The following is a 22,638-nucleotide window of genomic DNA, read 5'->3' as shown; positions in this document are numbered from 1 at the left end:
GGATTTGAAACCCTGACACCTGTGATCTGCCTGCGAACATTAGACTGACCTCTTACGACTGAGCTACGCGGAGCCGATGTGCGAGGGGCGAAATTAACGACCATATTTTTACGTTTACTTATGCAAAAGAAAAATGCATGAAAACTCGAAAATTTGCGTTTTCCGGGATCTAAGGCTAAGCTAGATCGATTTTTCACCCCTACAACCTCCACATAACAAATTTCAGCGAAATCGTTAGAGCGGTTTCCGAGATCGTCGGTATATAAATAAATAAATATACAAGAATTGCTCGTTTCAAGGTATAAGATTTGATGGTGACAGTAGGTACAAATATTAGCCTGTCGGGCTAGCACGTGATTGTCGCAAGAGTATGTCGGCGCGGGATAGAGATGACACGTTTTTGTCTAATTGTATTAATGACATAAGGACGACTAGTCTATCTCACGGCGACATACTCTCGCGACAATCATGTGCCAGCCCTACGAAACTTAATAAGTGAATATCAGTTTACTATCCTGACGTTTTGCCCATTGAAAATTAGTAAAATTACCAATATTAAATTGAAAGTGCTAAAAGGTAAAACATATCTATCTCAGCCTGGTAAAGGTGTAAGTAAAGGTACCGTTCAGGCTGATTTGATGATGAAAATCTGTAATAAAATAACCCAACTTAATTATTATTGGGATATTTTATTACATTACAAATGCTTATTACGCATACTCTCTGGGATATAAATGCGTAATGGCTTATGTTACTAATTATAATTCTAATTAATTTAATCTACCACCCACAGGGTTCTTTTTGAGTTCTTTGTACAGTAAAGGTATACGAACTATCAGAAAAAGTGTCAAAATATGTAATTATGTATACTACTGTCTTTACAGATTGCGTACCTTTGATTTCATGTAACCAGTGGCAGCGACTGGCCGAAGACCAACCCACGTGACGTCGTGTTGTCCATGACGGTCAATCCAAGCACGACAATTCCTGGTTCTCCTCTTTAAATGATAAACGAATGAGGCGTCACGAGTAAGCCGCTAACCCCCGCCCACCTGGGGGAGCATACACCTGTCGTGTTTGTGGAGGAGGGATCCTCTCTCGAATTGGGCTATACAGCCATGAACGCAAGTGTCGTAAAGATGCTGCTTAAATCATCTTGTCATAGATGCAAAGGCCTATTATTATCATGTATGTACAATTAACATAGTCTCGTTGCGTGGATGATATTCAAAGAATCGTGATGCCCTCCTGAATGAGATTAGCTCAGGGGCGGATAAAAAAAGGAACGCACAGTAAAGTTATAAAATGCAGGGGAATAAAATTTGGTCAGATATATATAAATATGTCCCACGATAGCTTTTACAATAATAGTGCTAACGATATTTTTTGTGTAAAAAAATTAAGACTTATAAGGCAGCAATGATGCAAAATGGAAGGTTTCTGATAGTCCACACACATAAATTATTTTTTTTTATTTATTCGTATGGCGCATTTACATAAACTTTCAAACAATATGTAGCTAAATGTAATAATTCTAGAATTATAAGTCCACATTCAGGGTCCCAAGCCACGAGATTGCGTCAGGTGTTAATTTAAACAGGTCTTCCGGAGGGCCTGGGAAAGCATGCAGAGGGCAGCGCTGTATAATGTGCTCAATGGTTTGAGCCTCTTCACCACACTCGCAGAGCGCAGAGTCCCGCCAACCCCATTTATGGCGGAAGTAATTGCAGCGCCCGTGACCAGTTCTCAGTCTGTTCACTCGACACCAGAGTTTTCGTGGCAAGTCAAAACCACCTGGTTTCGCTATGGGATCCATGGTTGGCAGTATAGTTCCAGCAGTAGTTTTACTCCACTCGTATTTCCAACTCTGTTCGAGGTCAAAATCAGTCAGTTTTTGGGCTGTAACGCATGCTGGGTGGCGAGACTTAAGACGTTGGGGTGGGGGATGGCAAAAGGACTGGTGGCAAGGCAAAGACTGCTGCGCTTTTATTTTTTCTGCTTCCCTCTTTAGCGCTTGTAGTCTACGCAGGTGCGGCGGAGCAATATGACTAAGAACCGGTAGCCAATGAAGGGGCGTAGACTTTATTGTGCCTGATACACAACGCATGGCTTCATTCAGCTTAGTATCCACTTTCTGAACATGTGCACTATTCAGCCATACTGGGGCACAGTATTCGGCAGCTGAGAAGACCAGGGCCGTAGCCGATGTACGAAGGCAATCAGCTGAGGCGCCCCAAGTAGTACCGCTAAGTTTGTGGAGGATGTTATTCCGCGTGGCAGCCTTCAACGCAACTTTGTGGAGATGTTCTTTGTAGGTCAAAGTTCTATCCAGTGTCACCCCAAGATACTTTGGATAGGGATTGTGTCCCAACTGACTTCCATTGAGAAACACAGCCGGGTGGTAGTTAGCTTATTGCATTACATAAATTATTGATTATAAAAGATGCATGCGTTTGAAACTGAGTGTTCTTATCAATCAAAAATGTACGCTCATCAGCATTTTCATCACTGCTCTAGACTAATTTCTTAATCAAACCAGTCCCAAAATCGCCCTAGTACTAAAAAAAATCAACGCACGGCACACACGGCGAAAGTACGAGATAGGTTGCACCCACTATAAAACGGCCCGGCGTCGCACGCCTTGCACATTCCGCTGTGGGATTCGCTGAACGCAGGCAAAGCGACATGAGAATATTGGTTAGTAAAGTGAAGTGATGTGAAGTGAGAATAAATAATTTAAATGTTTAATTAAGGAAGCGATTGAATTAAAAAAATAAAGTGAATTTTAATAAGATAAATAAAAAAAATATTTTAAAATGGACATTAGTGTTCTTTAAAAAAAACGAAATAAAAAAATAAATGTGAAGTTTAATAAAGATTAACAAATATTTTTTTTGTGAATATTTTTGGTAAAACATCGAAATTTGAGTTTATTGTTTTATTTTTGGAAAGATAAATATTATAATTAGAGAATAACAAATAATTGACACTAAAATTAAATTTAATCAATATTATTTTCGAATATATTAAAGAAATAACAACTTTAAAAAAATAGGGTTACCATACTCAACCGCATAAGCAGAATTGTTTTTACTTTAAGAGATATAAAATCGTAAGTACATATTCACTCTTCTGTTCCAGAAATCCACCCTAATCTTGGCCGTGGCCATCAGCCTAGCCACGGCAGAGGAGAAGGCGGAAAAGAAGGCTGAGCTGACCGAGAAGAAACAGGACAAGCGAGGACTCTCGAACTTCGGCTGGCACGACTTCGGGGGCCAGGAGTCCCACGGCTTCGGCGACAGCCACGGCCACGAGAGCCACGGGCACGAACACCACGAGGTCCACAAAACCATCACCACCGTCAAGAAGGTCCCAGTGCCCTACCCCGTCGAGAAACACATCCCCGTCCCTGTAGAAAAAGTCGTCCACTACCCGGTCAAAGTACACGTGCCCCAGCCGTACCCAGTCGTCAAAACTGTACACTACCCCGTCAAGGAAATCGTCAAAGTACCAAAATACATCAAGAAACCTTACCCAGTTGAGAAGGAAGTGCCTGTACCAGTGAAGGTCCATGTCGAAAGACCCGTAGCCGTCAAGGTTTACGAAAAGGTCCCCTACCCGGTCGAGAAACACGTGCCGTTCCCCGTTGAAGTGCACGTGCCCCAGCCCTACCCAGTAGAGAAGGAAGTGAAATACCCAGTGAAGGTTCCCGTTAAGGTGTCCGTGCCCTACCCAGTTGAGAAAATCGTCCACTACCCCGTGAAGGTCCATGTTGACCGCCCGGTGCCCGTCCACGTTGAGAAGCCAGTGCCTTACACCGTTGAGAAGAAAGTGCCTTACCCAGTGGAGAAGAAGGTGCCCTACCCAGTGAAGGTGCACGTTGACAGGCCAGTCCCAGTTCACGTTGAGAAGCCAGTGCCCTACACCGTTAAAGTGCCCTACCCCGCGCCGTACCCAGTTGAGAAACTGGTGCCTTACCCAGTTGAGAAGAAGGTGCCTATCCCCGTCCACACTTTAGTGGAGAAGCCAGTGCCAGTTCACATTGAGAAGCACATTCCCCACTACGTGGAGAAGCACGTGCCTCACCCAGTGAAGATCGGAGTTCCCGTCATCCAGGAGCACCACCATGAATCTCACCATCACGAGCACCACGGCATCGAGAGCTCCGGTTTCGGAGGCCACGGTCTCGAGGGCCACGGTCTCGGGAGCCAGGGTCACGAGAGCACTGGTCACGAGAGCCAGGGTCACGAGAGCACTGGTCACGAATCTCAAGGAAGCTACGGGGAAGGCCATGGGTACGAGCACCATGACTTCGGAGGCTACGAGGGTGGACACCATTAGGACTGATCTCTTTGTTGTTTAGATTGTAAATGTTAACTTGTGTATAGTCAGCTTAAGTATTGTTTAGTTTTTGCGACTGGTATGTAAATAGTACGGAGAGTATTAAAACGTGATATATTTTTTTTATTACATGTTTTATTTCCTACTCCATAGTAAATATTATATTTGTGTTATATTTTTTTGTGCAGCGGTTTGGTGACAGCTGTCATCTCCATTTATTTATGCTGGATTTCGCTGTTAAGAATAATTGTAAAGAAAATTTTAAGTGATAGCTGTCACAGTATCCAAGCTGTTTGAAAATAATGATCTGAGTAAATACCGTTATTTTTTCAGAGGTAATAGTAGGTTATATAGAAATTTATAGCGATGAGAAAGTGATATAATCTCTAACACTTACAACATTAGATATATTCATTTAGCCGAATGAGTTTTGGCAGTTTGCTCCAGTGACACACAATTTAGCTTAGCGTTAGCTTAGTAACCAAATTAACATTACATAACACTGGAATATATAAAAACATGTCCCAAAAATGTCGCATACTCGTGCATTCGTAATGATTCCAATTCAGAAATTAGTAATAATTAGAACAAATCTCAAGACTAACAAAGGTATAATGGCAACAAAAAATGTATCATATAAATAAATATAACCTTAATAAGTAACATGACAAAAGTCGAAAAATGTGACAAATATGTTGCGCTAGTACAACTATATCAAATTTATTAATTTTTGTTAAGAAATTAATTTTTTAATTTTAATTCGAGATTTTAATTGATATTCCCATACAGGTAACATCAAAAAAAGCGGACAAACGTGACAATTATGTTGCTCTAATAAGTATGATTATATAATATTTATTCATTTAACTAGTAAATTTCGTAAAAAGCTTTTAGTCAAGAATATGTAAAACGCGTATAACTCTTTCATTTTATCTCGCAGTTAAAGTGTTGGAGCGAAAACATTGCATGCTAGTAACCGCAGTTCCCTCAGTAATATAACAACTTAAATCCATTTTATTTCACATGCAATTATGATACTTATAGAATGGAATTTATGATTTAGATAAGTTTGGAGCTGTGATAAGACTTGTCACTTTAGGATCATGAAAAATCAATTTTGATTTCATTTCTAAAAAATACTTTTCGCTTAAAGTTTATCCGTAGTTTAGACATTTTTAAACTGAGTAGTATAATTATGCGTACACATACATAAGTTACGGGTTAGGCTGTATATTACTAAATATAAGGATGTTACATAATATTTATGTAACGCTAAATTATTCTGGTTTCGCGGCGTGATTTATAAATGTGTTTATGGCTTAGTGATTGACGAATGATAGATAAGATCGGGGCAAATTGTGACAGCCTACTTACTTATTTAGATTTGATAATTGGGTAAGACAAGATTATCTGGTAAATTTGGTTCACATTGATAAAAATTGACTCGTTTATTTTGTACAATCAATAATTTTTAGTACATATATACAAAAAATATAGTATGTTTATTATGTGTCTAATCGATATTTTAGTAACAACATCAGGTATAACAGTTATAACAGTTACAACAGCAACGTATCTCAGCAAAAAAAAAACATTTAGGTAAATTTCTTTAAACAGCACAGCACATCGCTGATCAGTCTACAATAAAATAATAAAAAAAAAACAAAGTACATACTTAAGCCAGCTTATTTATGATTAAGATTGAAATAAATAGCTTGGTACTTGTTTCTTTAGAAAACTTAAATAGGGGTCAAAATACTTACCTGTCAGTTTTTATGTAAATACATAAAAAGTAAGGTAACTTCTAAAAATAGTGTAATTAATTTAAAAGTAAAATCATAATAAGTCGTCATGCTAGAAGTAAACAAAGTAACGGAGTTACGTTTGCAAATGTAATTTACTTAATTCGTATTACATGATTACAGTAATCAGAGGTGAGTGACTTGTTTATGTTTTTTAGCAGTTGTGCGAGGGAGACGGGGATATTGTTACTTCAGTGGGTAATAGGGAAAACCGAGTGACAGAATAAGACATGTAATGGTAATTGAAATAAATAAATAGGTCAAGTGGACTTCTGGTGCGAACGCCATCTTAGCGGTATCGTGTTGTTAATAATTTATTTTTCTTTTGCTCATTAATGTTGTTTAAAGTGTAATATCGATAGCTTATTAAACAGTTAACTAATGTTTTAGTGAGAAGCAAATGTAGAATTAATCTCGAAACGCGTATAGCCACTTTTTTGTCGTCAACGGCCGATAGTCCACGTGCTCTTGTAAAATGTAGCTATCAATTTACAAGTGCTAATTCACCGTACACTGTCGTACTTACCGTACAAAAATTATTAATAATTAGCTCATATCACCTTGACACTGGAGAAATAGTCCCAATGGACTCAAGCCATTTAATTTTAAAAACTGAACTGAACTGAAATAGGTCAAGTGAATCTGAATTATGAAAAGGAAGCAAAGTTTAGTTGACACTGCACACATTTTGCAAACCAAGCCATAAGCTCTCAAGCAATCAAATGTAATTTGTAAGCGAATATCGCCGAGAGCAAAAGTGTAATGCAATACACTAACAGCCGCTTTCTTAAAAAGTTATGACCAAAAAACATGATTCATAAAGCTGATTAAATGATTTGCAAACCTAACCTCCGTTTAGAATGTATTATTTTTAACCCCCGACGCAAAAACGACGGGGTGTTATAAGTTTGACGTGTCTGTCTGTCTGTCTGTCTGTCTGTTTGTTTGTCTGTTTGTCTGTCTGTCTTTGTGTGTGTCTGTCTGTGGCATTGTAGCTTCCGAACGGATAAACCGATTTAGATTTAGTTTTTTTTTGTCTGAAAGCTGAGTTAGTCGGGAATGTTCTTAGCCATGTTTCATGAAAATCGGTCTACTATGTCGCAGTCGGGGTTTTTTTTTCAAAATTTTAATTTTGTGGTTATTAGCAAGTCTCGTTCTTTGTACCTAAGACAGAAAGATACGAGACGCCATTAACATTTTGACTGCACTATTTTATAAATAAGATACAATACATTACAATACAATACAATACAATACAATACAATACAATACGATACGATACGATACGATACGATACGATACGATACGATACGATACGATACGATACGATACGATACGATACGATACGATACGATACGATACGATACGATACGATACGATACGATACGATACGATACGATACGATACGATACGATACGATACGATACGATACGATACGATACGATACGATACGATACGATACGATACGATACGATACGATACGATACGATACGATACGATACGATACGATACGATACGATACGATACGATACGATACGATACGATACGATACGATACGATACGATACGATACGATACGATACGAAACGATACGATACGATACGATACGATACGATACGATACGATACGATACGATACGATACGATACAATACAATACAATACAATACAATACAATACAATACAATACAATACAATACAATACAATACAATACAATATAATACAATACTTAATTTAATACAACAATAATAATTTATTGCTCACCAATATAACAAGATGACAACAAAAAATTAAGCACAAAACTTTAAGTATGGTAGACAAGAGGCGGTCTTATCGCTAAAGAGCGATCTCTTCCAAACAACTTTTGGGTAGTGGAGACAAAAAATCTTAAAAATGGAAGATCTTAGTTATCTCGGTGGTAAACATTATGCTAATTAAAAATGCACGAAGGCATAAGCTTCGCGAGGAAGAGGTGCCTATGACAGGACCTAGCGTTCAACACACGTTCAACGAAATGACATGATGTCATGATCCTTAGCAAGTTAGCATTTTAAAGAACGACCGAAGAAGGTACATTATGCTTCCTGTGCTATTAACGAATAAAAGATGGCTGGTTAAGATTTAAATGGCTGGCAGTCCTCAACTGTGCGTTTCTCGAGAAATTTCCTGCCCTGCACAGCTGAACTGTGGAATGAATTGTCGCCTGCGGTATTTCCGGACCGATACGACCTTCAAATCTTCAAGAAAAGAGCGTACACCCATCTTAAAAAAAAAAAATGCCGGCAACGCATCGCCAACACCTCTGGTGTTTCTGGTGTCCATGGGCGGCAGTGATCGCTTACCATCAGGCGACTTGTCTGCTCGTTTGCCTCCTACCCCATTAAAAAAAAAGTTGTATGTACGTTACTAAAACTTACCTGATGTATGGTATGTTGGCAGGAATGTGGTACTTGGAGCCAGGATCGAAGTCCAGCTCGGAGCGGAGAACTGGCGGCTTGATGCCCTGGTACTGTTCCCTGTAACAAGATAATGATATTATATATGTATATATTGGTGTATTAATGTAATTGTATTTGACGACCGTCGACCGGTCTGGCGCAGTCGGTAATAGTGACCCAGCCTACTAAGCCGCGTCCCGGGTTCGAATCCCGGTAAAGGCATTTATTTGTGTGATGAGCACAAATATTTGTTCCTGGGTCATGGATGTTTTCTATATATATATAAGTATTTACATATTATATATGTCGTTGTCTGAGTACCCACAACACAAGCCTTCTTGAGCTTATCGTGGGCCTCAGTCAATCTGTGTAAGAATGTCCTATAATATTTATTTATTTATTTATTTCTGTATATATCTGTTACCATGTGTATACAAAATTTGCATTTAATTCTTTTAGTGGCTGTACATTTTTAAACTTGTCATTCATCGTTAATATTTTGAGCACCTCAGTCGTTTTAATATATCTGGCAACTAGACAATCTTTATGGAAAGACTTGGTTGACCTACAATCGCGCCTATTAATTATTTGAAGCATTCTGGCATACAGATTATGTCATTATTATGGTGAGTTAGTGCGGACTAGTGTGTTACCCATTTATGCTCTCTAAAACGGGTTCCCTCTATTTGGCATAACTTTAATTGTCCGAAACGATTTTCGCTTAACAGACTTCGCATAATGAATTTTCGACGAATGTTAATTTGGCAGAAAACTTATTTGTCATAATCTAAAATAATACGAATATTACTTTGTCCGAAAATAAGTTCGCATAATTTTGTTTGTATTGGTACGCCGCTTGTTTTTGTGGATAAGATTGATTCGCAAAATTGTATTTGGCATATTTCTTAGAATAGAATATTTCAGATTAATCAGAAAATCTATTATGTACTATATAGTTTAACGTTATTCATGATTATCAATATCAGAATGAAACAAGACTGTCCCGTCTAAAAAGTACCATATGGTCACCCCATTCTTACGCGCTGTTATCCAACGGATTATGATATTAATGGCTATCCTCGGGCATATGCATTTAGCTCAAATTGATAACTAGTGAGTGCGTGGGTGGTTAAACTTATGGTTTTAACTATTACGTGTACGTTTGCTCGCATGAGCGCTGGTGGCCTAGTGGTAAGAGCGTGCGACTTTCCGGATGTCGCGTGTTCGACCCCCGGCTCGTACCAATGAGTTTTTTGGAATCTAAGTGCGAAATGTCATTTGATATTTGCCAGTCGCTTTTCGGTGAAGGAAAAAATCGTGAGGAAACCGGACTACATACATACATACAATCACACCTGTTTCCCAGAGGGGTAGGCAGAGATCACGGATTTCCATTTACTACGATCCTGACAAATCACTTTCGCTTCACACACTTTCATAACGTTTCTCATACACGCTCGTCGGTTTCGAGTACTTTCCTGACCTGGCCTTTTTGCAATATTTCCCCGATTTGAACAAGAAAAGTTCGCCTAGGTCTTCCACTTCCAACTATATTTTCTTCGTTACTCTCCTCTCATCCATCCTCTCTACATGACTACCGGACTAATTCCAAATAAGGCCTAGTTACCCTTCCGGTTGGAAGGTTTAGATCGCAGTCGCTTTCGTAAAACTAGTGCCTAAGCCAAATCTTGGGATTAGTTGTCAAAAAGCGGACTTTAGGATCTCGAGCTGTGGCTAAGGCCTGATTTAGACGGCGTGCGAACTTGTATGCGATTTTAGTTACATTGCGGGCTGTTGAGGGCACATACAATTTTTCACAGCCATCAAATACCGCAATGTAATAAAACTCGTATGCGAGTTCTCGTATTATCTAAATGGGCCCTAATGCCGGGATAACGCAAGGAGAATGATGATGATTTCAAAGTTGTCAACCTCACTCTTTTTGGATTTGGAATTTTTTATGTAGTTTCCACTTAGAATCGCGAGCTCTTTCAATCCTAATAGAATAGGAGAACAAAAAGTGTGTAAAGGTTTTTTTTTCCATTCTGTTACCATTTTTTCATACATTTTGTATGGTGGTAAAGATAAATGTATGGAAATCTTGTGATTTTTTTCTCCTATCAGGATCTAAAGACCTCGCGATTCTGAGTATGAATCGCGTAAAAAATACTCATGTTACAAATAAAGTGGGGTGGACAACTTTGATAAAAAATGGCCCATTTAATGATGGTTGGCGATGGTTTTCTGCAAGATGAATCTAGATGATATGTATCTTTCGAGACAAATCTGTTAAAAATGAAACAAACCGTAGTCTCCACCAGTGACAGTTGTATTGCTCCTTCCTCACGTCGCCAGTGAACACGTCCCAGCGCCATCTGTCCATGGACAGCGCAAACGGCAGGAACGCGAGCTTATCCATCGCTTGCGTGAACAGGTAGTTGGTGTCATGTGCCGTGTCCGCCACGGAACGTTGTACGAGGCCCAGGGTTTGGAGGTGGCGCGGGGATGAGACTGAGAGGGCGATCGCTTCGCCTATGGCCTCGTGGAAACCTGTGGGCAAAAAAATCTATGTAAATCAATGTCAAAGGGCCAGTTGCATGTACAGTTAACAGACACGTTAAAGTTACGCAGCAGAAGTGTATGGAAATTCACATAGAAAACATTTTGCGAACGCTAAATTCGGTAACAGCCGGTTTGGTGCAACCGACCCTTAGTCTGAAACTTAGTCAACCGTCTAGTGGTTGATTTGGTTCCATCTGGTTCCTTGTTGTTTTTTTAATCGTATTTTGAACAGACTTTCCTGACTGTCTATGAAACACGTGGAAAAGACAAGGGAGATAAAACAAATATAAAATACTTAAACAGCCACTCGCAAAATTGTCAAGAGCATTAAAAGTCCAAACGATTCTTTCCATATGAGGCAATCTACCTTTCTGATTTGCCACGGTATCTCTCATAATTTATGCACTTACATCTAATACAATCTACAAAACTAAACGAATAGCCCTTTAACCACCACATTACACAAATCTAACAAACACGACATTTCATTACACAACATTTCGTAAGTAAACTTTTAAGATAACAAATGAAACAATAAAAATGCCACCATTGTATTAACGCATGGTTGCTGTCACAGCCTAGTTACATCAATTAATTTGAGGACGCGAGTCCGTTATATTCTCAAAAACGAATGGTCTTATTTTTTATTCTGTGTAAGGAACTTTGTCTGAATGACCATAGACACAGTATAATAAAGAGTACTATCGTACAGTATGGCCACTCCCGCTTCCCGCTGAAAGTGTCGCCCACCTCCTCTCGGTTACCTCACAGTTACCGCCTGTCAAAAACGCGAACAGTCGACCTGTCATATTTCACTCATACAAGCATAGTACTCGTTCACCTACACGAGCTTAGAATGTGTGCTAGGATCGCGCCCCTTTCATATATTTGATCGCCAGTGTCCGAGGTGTGCCATAGGTCTTATTTAACGTACCTACTTTGTGTTTTGTTGTAATATTGATGAGCAGTAAGGTTTATTTAAGTTTTCTTTTTAAGATTAAGATTATAAAACGCAATTTTGACCTCGCCTCGCCATTTCAAATTGTATTTTAAATTGGTGGCAACTTAGCTTGGCCCTACTCAGTCATGAAAATAATTACACGAAACCTAATGATAGAATTCGAGCAGTCTTTTAACCCCCGACCCGAAAACGACGGGGTTTTATAATTTAGATGTGTCTGTCTGTGTGTTGTCTGTCTGTCTGTTTGTCTGACCCGATTTAGATTTAGTTATTTTTTGTCTGAAAGCTGAGTTAGTCGGGAGTGTTCTTAGTCATGTCTCATGAAAATCGGTCTACCATGTCGCAATCGGGGGCTTTTTCAAAATTTTAATTTGTGGTTATGTGATATGATAGACACTCTGAGATGTGATAGACACTCTCAAAGCTAGTCAAATACTGGTATAAGTATGATATTTGAATCATAACAATAACATGTTTATTAAGCATATTATGAACGTAAAAAAATAACTGACCATGATGACCGAAATATAAGGCCTAGTTACCCTCCGGGTTGGAAGGTCAGATGGCAGTCGCTTTCGTAAAAACTAGTGCCTACGCCAAATCTTGGGATTAGTTGTCAAAGCGGACCCCAGGCTCCCATGAGCCGTGGCAAATGCCAGGATAACGCAAGGAGGAGGATGACCGAAATATCATTCTAATATTATTCGAATTTACATGTCGTTTACTACACGAGTACCTATCACTATAACATAGACGTCAAACCATATTCGTACTGAAATGACAGTTCAAATCCAAATACAGCGAGAGAAAGTTGCAAGATATTAAGACATTTACTTAATGCAGGGACACAAAGTAGTCGTTAAGTTTCACATTACGTACGTGTATACAAATGTCACTTTTACTATACAATTTGCCATCCGCAATATTAAGTCACATATTATAAGCCTTATGGGAATGACAGAAGATATAGCTCAGTCGGTAGTGACCCTGCCTGCTGAGCCGCGGTCCTGGGTTCCAATCCTGGTAAGGGCATTTATTTGTGTGATGAGGCACAGATATCTGAGTCATGGATGTTTTCTATATAAGTATGACGTATTTATCTATTTAAGTATCTATATCGTCGCTTAGCACCCATAGTACAAGCTTTGCTTAGTTTGGGGCTAAGTTGATCAGTGTAAGGTGTCCCCAATATTTATTTATTTATTACAATAAAAGTATTGATATTGCTAATTTGATAAATGATAATTATTGCCTAGTGATCTCAGATCTCTTTTTGATTATCGCACATTTTTACAAAATATAGGCACTTCTTCACAGGCATAAAATAATCTGTTGCTCAAATAAAACTAGAAACTACTTAAATAAAGACATTAACATTGAAATTGTGAATCTTGTACCTGCAATTGCAGCGCCACCTATCTATGGTTTTATATGTGCACTTCTGATACTTAAAGTTTTCGGTCCTTATCTCTAATCTCCATACTACGAGCGGTGATAAGTGTCACAGTCAAACAGAAGTAACATCCCAACCGGAAGATTTTTTTTGTTATAGTGGCAGCTCCAAATAATCTGAATCAGCTACGTAACGTCACTTCCCCTTTAAACTATTTTTTTAAGATTTTTTTACTAAAAATATGGAAAAAATATTAAAAAATATATTTTTGTGATCTACAGGCGTATATCTCGAAATGGTTTTCGATTTAGGAACATTGAAAATTTTGAAACGTTGTCAATACATTGATAAACTCGCCATGCATTTTTGCGGCTCACTGTACGTCCAAAAGAAAGGAATGGGCATTGTGAATGTAATCTCGCTTTGTGTGGTAGGGTACAATCAATGTCTTTCAAAATTGGAGCAGAGCCCAATTGGGGAAGTACAGCTATGAATAAGGTTTCCAAACTCATCTATAATAATCATAATCAAAATATGTATTCGTAATAAACTTAAAAACTACACATTATGCATAAAGTATGACTAAAAACTACAAATCTACAAGGGATGGGTAAGTTTATCACGAAATGGTCCCGTCTCAGCATAATGCCGACCCGGAGGTCAGCGCTGATCTTTCGACGAGACCATTTGCGAGACACGAACGCAGCCGCGCGGTACGACCCTACCGTACCTAGGTATCATCTAAGTATGCCGACCTAGGGCCAGTGTATGACTTTGTTCCGATTGCTGTCGAGACGACTGGACCGTGGTGAGCCGAGGCCAAGAAGCTTGTTAGGGAGATAGGGCGTCGGCTGAGGGAAAAGGACTGTGATCCCCGGGCTGGATCTTTCTTGGTCCAGCAAATATCCTTAGCCATTCATCGAGGCAACGCGGTTAGAATTTTTGAGACTTTTGGGCCGGACAAACAGGTTGGGGTTTAAGTACATGTGTAGTGGCTCACAATGGGTAAGTATTTAAATTTTAATGGGGTTAGCATGTTTTTTTTATATTCGAATTTTAGTTTGATGTCTTTTTTTGACGAAGCGTGTTGCGGATCTTTTGCGGATTTGCATTTATGACGAAGCCTGCGCTGATGATGATTTGTGAGTAGCTTGTTTGGTTTGTTTCAATAAATTAACTATAGTTGAAGGCCTGAATACACGCTCATATAGGGCGTGTAGCGGGGGGGGGGAGGGGCGTGCGGCATGCTTTTCAAACAATTGAAGCTCATACAAGTGTCCTGAGTCGATAGGGTCGGCTGCAAGTAAGTATAAACACCTCTATAGCTGCAGGCTTCTATAGGCTACGAAAACTGCGATATCGTCACTACTTTTAAAAAAACTTGTATCTTCGTCTGTCAATGAAAAGAAAATTGTAGTAAGTATGTATGGAATGCATATAGACTTACTGCGTTTTAACTTTGAGGAACAGCGTGAGATACGAGATTTATTAAAAGTAGTGACGATATGCTTATTAGGTACAGTGCTAAAATAATTAAATAAAACATTTTAAATAATAAGAAGAAAGAAATTGATTGAAGCCAATCATTAACAGAAGATAAGGTAATTTGTAATTTGTGAGTGTGCACGGGAAAACGCCCCACTTTGTCGATTGCTATAAAGCCGCTTTGTCAGTTTATTCATATAAGGATACAAGTAAATCTCGTCTTAATGGTAACTGTTTTTGCTTTCATTCATATACTTACAATACATTTATCAGTCAGACCAGTTTTTCTTTAAATCGACCAGATAACTCTCAATAACCAGTTTCCAGTACCCAGGATTACTAGAATTACATAACACAGTAACTCAGTTTCCGCGCACGCTTCCGCGCTTTCTCCGTCTTTGTTTACGTGCTTGAGATAATATGATAGGGTTTAGATTACAGCTATTGCAGGTGTAAGGTTTGCATTTTTATTAGGTGTTTATGTTTATCATGTGTTTATGGGTGAAATGATGAGCTTCAAGTTTGGTTTTATGGTTATGATTATGTGTAGAGAATGGTTACAAACAACTTTACTATGTAGTAGTTAAGGTAGATATCTACACGCATAGTAGGAGATATGGGATAGGAAATGTATGGGCATTTTCAGAAATTGGGACCCAAAAGAAGTGACAGATGTTAACAAAAAAGTGAACTCGTTGTCAGTTTTGTGACGAAAATCCTTACTAAAATTATAAATGGGAATGTTTGTTTGTTTGTCCTTGTTTCACGGGAAAATAGAGCGACGAATTGAAGTGTTTTGTTTTAAGTGGAGATAGTTGAAGGGATGGAGAGTGATAGGCTTCTTTTTGTATCTTTCTAACTCCCCACCCCACTTCCCTAAAATAGGGAGTGCAAGTTTTTATGGACATTAACGCGAGTGAAGCCGCGGGCAAAAACTAGTGACAAACAAGTATACTAAGTCTCATAATATCCGTACTAATATTATAAATGGGAAAGTGTGTGTGTCTGTTTGTGTGTCCGTCTTTCACGGCAAAACAGAGCTACGAATTGACGAGATTTTTTAAATGGAGATATACTTCGTTTCTTTTAAGACTAGAATTATCTGTCAAACGGGTAAACAAAGAAGCAGTGGTCGTAGACCTTCCTTCTTCGATTTCGGCCGATACCACTGATTTCTTCAAACTTATAACTTATAATACTATGTACAACGAGAAAGCTGGCAACACTAGCCAGTGACAGACGTCAAATGTGGTCTGCGTATTTCGATATGTAATATAATTAGTTACTTCATAAAATATAAGAAGATATTGTGATAAATGGGACTATCATGCTGCAATTCAAGTGATAAAATGTTATCTCAAGTGTCCATGCATTGTAAGAAGCCAAAAATCGACGACAAAAAATTAAGTCAACTGTCAACGAAGTAACGTCCGAAATTTAAAAAATACACCGTTTTACAAGTGTTTCTGCGAAGATATTTACAGATGAGTATTGTTTTCATAATCTTTACATACAGTTTTCATGTAATCTTTCAAATTGCTAGTAGTCATTAGGTATTTGGTTATGTTGGTACATGTTTTGATGACAACTTGTTTAGTGTTTTAACTTACCGTGTTTCTTAGTTCATTGTTAAATCTCTTCAAAAACAATAAGACTACACACAGTGGAAACCAGTTAAACTTTCAATAAAGTGAATTATAAAACCTATTACATGTTATCATACACTAGGAATTAAGATTAGTAAATTTTGATTTCCTCATTAAAGTCATATTGTTATTATTGAATAGTGTATCAAGTGCAAGTATTAAGTTAATAATTACAAATTCTCACTGCCTATACATATATTTTATTGGCTATATTGTCTCAAATTACAAATATGTCTTCAGAACAACCTACCAAGATGACTACAAGGAGGGACGTCCTGATTGCCAAAATGCAACAATTACAGAAGGAGCTCAAAACAGCCAACGAGCTGAACAAAAAGCTCCTTCAAGAACAAGAAGAGAGTGAACAGGAGATTGAGCGTGTTGTAAGAACAAACACAACACTAAAAAATCAACTCGCCAACCAAGACGTTGAGTATGAAGACTTGCAAGGGCAGCGCGATGAACTGCAGGCCATTGTCAACCGGTTCCAGCAATGCCAGGATATACACGAGCTGGCGTTACAACGCGTCCGGGACTTGCAACAGCAACTGGAGGAGTCGGAATCAAAACATATTTGCAAGTATTGCTCCGGCAACCCCGTGCCCGCTGACAATAATATGAGTATTTTTGCTGAATTAAATAGTTTTGATGTAGATTTAGTTCTTGATAGTACAGTGTCCTCTCCAATAATAGAAACTTTAGATATTAAAAATTCTGTGCAATTTGAGGACCACAGTGATGTTAGAGTTACATTGAAAGGTAACAATAAAATTAAAAAATACTTGAAATTGAACAGATTCATTAAGAAATCAAAGCTTTTGCTGAAACGTCATACTTCACTGTTTAAGACAGTGCAATCTAAATGTAAAAGTGTTTCCCTCAGCGAGGAACTTTTAAACTGTCAATATCAACTAGACAGGACAACTGAGGAGCTGAATCTCCGCTCCGATGAATTAAAAAAATTAGAATTAAAGTTGATAGACTTAACTAATAGGGATGAATTGTCAAGTAAAGCTTTACAGGAGTACATAGCCTTTATGAATAATGTTCTAGAACCGGGCAGCGGCTACAACCTGAGCTTCGAGTCACCACGGCCACCGACGCGCCCCGCCGCGCCGAGTTCGCCCGCGCTGCGTGCCGTCCTAGCCGCGCCGGGATCGCCCGCGCTGCGAGCGCTGTTCGCGTCGCGCCCGAGCCCCGCGCTCGAGCCCAGCAGAGACCTTCACCCCGTCTCGAGCTTCGGGGATCCTGCGCCAGTACCGGCTCAACCGCCATCGTCACCGCCGGGCGTCGTCGAGCGGGTTCCATCGCGACCGTCCATCGCCGGGCCGGCTCCATCGCCGCCGGCCCTCGTCTCGCCGGCCTCGTCGCCGCCCAGCCCAGCTACGCTGGCTCTGGCGCTGCTGACCTATGTCTCGCCCGCTCCGGCGCCGCCACCCCTCGTCTCGCCGCCGTCGCCCCGCCTCGCGCCGCCATCCTCCCCGCCGCCCCCCGGCCGCCGCCGCGGCGTGCTCCCCGCCGCCGCCGCGCGCCGCCCGCGCCCGCGCCGTGCTGTACAGCGACGAGGCGGGCGCCGGGCTGGGCGCGCTGCTGGCGGAGCGCCTCCACCGGCGCGTCATCAACCACTGTCACCCGGGGGCCACCGTCGCGAGTTTGGTCGAGTGCATCTCTGCAGGCGAGTTTGACCGCGATTCGACGCTTATAGTTTTTGTAGGGAACAGTTTAGACTGTACTAAACGCGATATTTTAAATTTGTCCGCTACTCTGTCGGCGCTCGATCGGGGAGAGGTAGGGAAAATAATTATGTGTGCGCTCCCATACAGGGTCGAGAAAGGTGAATAAGAGAGTTTACCATTATAATTCTTTGTTGTACAATCTCTCAGTATATAGTAGTACGATTTCGTATTTTGATACGAATAAATTTATATATGATTTTGTAATGCCCTGTAACAGAACCTACCTACCGAAAAGATGTCTAGTGGATTGTGCTAACCTGTTAGCATATAATATTGAGGACTCCGTCGTATCTAGGGCGGCGTCTAGTAGTTTTACTTCGCGTAGCTCTTTATGTCTCGGTAGCGTGGGTTCCGAGACGGAGTCGCCTGGTGATTTGTATTTAAACTAACCGCTACGACAACGTCTGCACCGGCCGGCTCTGCTCGTATTGATGCTAGTATGCTTAGTGAAACCGAGTTATTAAATTTAGTTCACCAGAATATTCAAGGCTTTGCCAGCAAGGAACTCGAAATAGATTTGTTTTTACAGTCCTCGAATATTGACATTCTCTGTATAACCGAGCACTGGCTTAAAGGGCATGAATTTATGTTTAATTACAATAATCATAGTATAGTTAGTTATTTCTTCAGAAGATCCTGCATTCGCGGCGGGTCATTGATAATGGTTAAACATAGTATAAAAAGTAAAGAGCGTAGAGACATTGTTGACTTGTCTGTAGAACGCGTTATAGAACTTTCTTGTGTCGAGTTGGAACGATTTATTGTTGTATGCGTGTACAGGCCCCCATCGGCGGACTATAATGTATTTGAATCGGTTATAGATGAAGTCCTTAGTCGTGTTTTTAGAAGTCAGAAAACTATAGTTGTATGTGGCGATTTTAATATTAATTTGCTAGAAAATTCGCCTTTGTGTGGAAGGTTACTAAATACCTTTAAATCTTTTAATTTAGTAAATTTATTTTGTGAACCAACTAGAATCACGGCAACCAGTGCAACATGTATAGACAACATCTTCAGTAACGATATTGCGATTAGTAAATCTGTAATAAACACCTTGAGTTCTGACCACTGTGGACTAAAAGCCTCTTTTGGCGGGAAGATAGAGGATATTCCACAAGACACTGTGTGCAGACTGATTTCCGAAAGGCGCTTACAGTCATTCAATCGTAATATTAGGAACAACTTACCTTTTCTTTCATGTAACCGAGAGAACCCTGACTGTCTGAGTTCTGAGTTGTTTAACTGTATAAAAAAGGAATTTGATGCCTGCTTCATCCCCAAGAAGATGCAGGGCAAGGTCAAGGTTAAATTTAGCGACTGGGCTACGCCGGATATTCACGATAAGAGACGCCGGCTCTATGATTTGTATGATCTGCGAACAACTGATAAAAGGCCGGAATTTATAGAGTACGTAAAGAATTTCTCGAAATCTTTTAAAAGAATGTGTGTCGCCGCTAAAGCTGATTATTTATCAAAAAAGATCTTAAATTCCAGCGATAAAGTTAAAACTACATGGCAAGTGATCAGCAGTGAAACAGGAAAGCGTAAAATAAAAGAACGGCACTACAACCTACGAGTTGCTGATACTTTAGTAAGTTCCGACCGTGAAGTGGCAGATCACTTCGAGCGATTTTTCTCGAATATACCGGCAGAGACAACAAAGTCTCTTAACTCATCGCCAATTGTCGCTGAAGAAATGCTGCAAGCTAATGTAGAAGAATGTTCAGAAATATTCACATTTTCTTATGTTACTCCGACCATAGTTATTAAAACGTTCAGATCTTTAAATTTAAAGAAAACTGAAGATCTATGGGGCTTGTCAGTTAAAGTATTACACTCAATAGTAGAATCAATTGCACCCTATTTAGCTGAGATTTTCAACAGATGTATTGAAACTGGCATTTTTCCTGATATTATGAAACACAGCAAAATTATCCCGCTGTTTAAATCAGGAACGAAATCAGACCCGACCAACTTTAGACCTATTTCAATATTACCAGCGCTAAGTAAGGTCTTTGAGAAGCTTATTCTTAATCAACTGTTGTCTCACTTTAACAGAAATAAATTGCTTGACAATAATCAATTTGGTTTTACCAGAGGTCGTTCAACTACTGATGCCGGTGTGGTACTTCTAAAACACATCTTTGACGCCTGGGAAAGAGCTCAAGATGCTGTTGGAATTTTCTGTGATCTATCAAAGGCCTTTGATTGCGTTGATCACGAGAATTTAAAGAGAAAATTGAGCCACTATGGGGTTAAAGCTGCTGCCCTTGACCTTGTTTCATCGTACCTTTCCGACAGAACTCAGCGAGTTGTTATCAATGGGACTCAATCAGCAGGTTCACCGGTAGCACTTGGAGTGCCTCAAGGTTCAATTCTCGGTCCCTTCCTGTTCTTAGTATACATTAATGATCTACCGAAACTAGTGCAAGATAAACATGATATAGTGTTATTTGCTGACGACACTTCTCTTATATTCAAAGTTGACAGAAAGGAAAGCAGCTTCGATAACATCAACGATGCACTGTCTAGCATAACAGACTGGTTTACGGTGAATAACTTACTTCTAAACGCCAAGAAAACCAAGTGCATCAGATTTGCGCTTCCGAACGTTAAGCAGGTAAATAACAGTAAGATCCAAATGAAAGGTGAAACGCTGGAATTTGAAGATCGAACGGTTTTCCTTGGAGTCACTTTGGATTCAAAACTGCAATGGCATGCACATATAGCCACTTTAGCTGGCAAACTTAGTTCTGCAGCTTACGCAGTAAGGCGAATCAGACAACTAACAAACGTAGAGACGGCCAGGCTGGTATACTTTAGCTACTTCCACAGTGTTATGTCATATGGGATCCTGTTATGGGGAAAAGCTGCAGACATTCAGGCTATTTTTGTGCTGCAAAAACGAGCTGTCCGTTCAATCTACGGATTGGGCGGTCGAGCATCTTTAAGAGAAAAATTCAAAGAGGTGAACATCCTTACCGTTGCCTCTCAATACATATACGAAAATATTATGTATGTTCGGAAAAATATCCACGAATTCAAGCTTAACAGTGACATCCATAACTATAACACAAGGAACAAACATAAACTTGCTGTGACCGCCCACCGTCTCCGTAAGGTTGGTACGTCTTTCGTCGGGAACTGTACACGTTTTTATAACAAAGTACCAACCGATATAGTGGATTTGCCATTTGACAAATTTAAGGCACGCATTAAGCGTTTGTTATTATGTAAGGCGTACTACACTGTGAAGGATTTTATAGATGATAGGGATGCCTTTAAGGTGGTTGCTTGTCAATAGATGAATGAAGTCGTATATATTTTTTCATTTTCTCTGCATTGTGTAATTAAGCATACTAGTGTTCAATTGACGTATGAGAACATATTCTCGTCTGATTATATTGTTTTTATTTAAGTTTAGTTGTGGACACTTGGAGACCTTATACATCTCCAAGATTATGTGTTTAATGTTTAATGTTTATCTTACTTTAATTTTATTGTATAAATCTATATTTCCTTCCTTTGTAACATACGAGCACAGAATATAGTGTCTTACAGCTATGTTTTATTATTTGAATATTTAATTTAGCCTGGCAGCTTAAACATGTCATGCACACTTAAAAGTCTTTGCTGCGGTGGCGTCGTTGATCGGGTCGCCACCTTCCCGAATAAAGGTTGAGGGAGGCGATGGCTGAGATATGCGTCATACTCGTGAACGGGTGCCGTCTGTGAAGACCGGTCTGTTTAAGCTTACTGGGGCTGTTATAACTTAGTAACTTTAATTCTAATTTTTATTAAATTAGGACACTTTGTTCGGTTGTCGTTTGTTTCCTTTCTTTTAGTGAATATTTTAAATATATGATTTTGACTCATGGAGACCATATACATCTCTAAGGAGAATTAGATTAAGTAGATATACATTTTATTTTTAGTTGTGACATTTAGAGTCATTTGCACCTCTAAAGTAATTTTAGACTTTTTTTTTTTTTGTATTTGTACTTTTCATATTAAAATTTAGTGTAGTTCTTGGTTGTAATTCGACATTTAGAGACCTTCTACATCTCTAATTAATTGTATAGAGTTAACTTTAGTTAGAACTTAGAATTAGTATATAATAGTATCAATTGTAATTTCAACTCAATTTTAAATATTTTTTTAAATACCTATGTACATGTGACGTGTAAAAGTGCCCCTGTGGCCTATTTGCTGAATAAATTATTTTGATTTGATTTTTTGATTTTGATTACAATTGTACATAAGTTCCAAGAAATCA

The 22,638-nt window shown here is 39.3% G+C and overlaps 2 protein-coding genes across 2 annotated transcripts in view; one reads left to right on the top strand and one right to left on the bottom strand.

The window, feature by feature from the left end:
• The window catches only part of LOC125242036 (angiotensin-converting enzyme-like), a 294,233-nt gene that overhangs the window by 209,175 nt on the left and 62,420 nt on the right, over positions 1-22,638 (bottom strand). The window contains exons 8-9 of the mRNA XM_048150745.1: positions 10,886-11,129; positions 8,559-8,657 (exon numbers count right to left, since the gene is read on the bottom strand). Of these exons, the coding sequence (XP_048006702.1) occupies positions 8,559-8,657; positions 10,886-11,129 (343 nt within the window). The remainder of the gene's footprint in view (positions 1-8,558; positions 8,658-10,885; positions 11,130-22,638) is intronic.
• LOC125242037 (pollen-specific leucine-rich repeat extensin-like protein 1) lies at positions 2,618-4,454 on the top strand. Its single transcript, XM_048150746.1, has 2 exons — positions 2,618-2,697; positions 3,142-4,454. Exons 1-2 carry the CDS (start codon positions 2,686-2,688, stop codon positions 4,339-4,341), a joined length of 1,212 nt encoding a protein of 403 aa, XP_048006703.1. The 5' UTR covers positions 2,618-2,685; the 3' UTR covers positions 4,342-4,454.

Source organism: Leguminivora glycinivorella, unplaced genomic scaffold, assembly GCF_023078275.1.
Source record: "Leguminivora glycinivorella isolate SPB_JAAS2020 unplaced genomic scaffold, LegGlyc_1.1 Scaffold3, whole genome shotgun sequence".
Lineage (NCBI taxonomy): Eukaryota > Metazoa > Arthropoda > Insecta > Lepidoptera > Tortricidae > Leguminivora > Leguminivora glycinivorella.
This window is presented reverse-complemented; position numbering and strand designations above follow the sequence as displayed.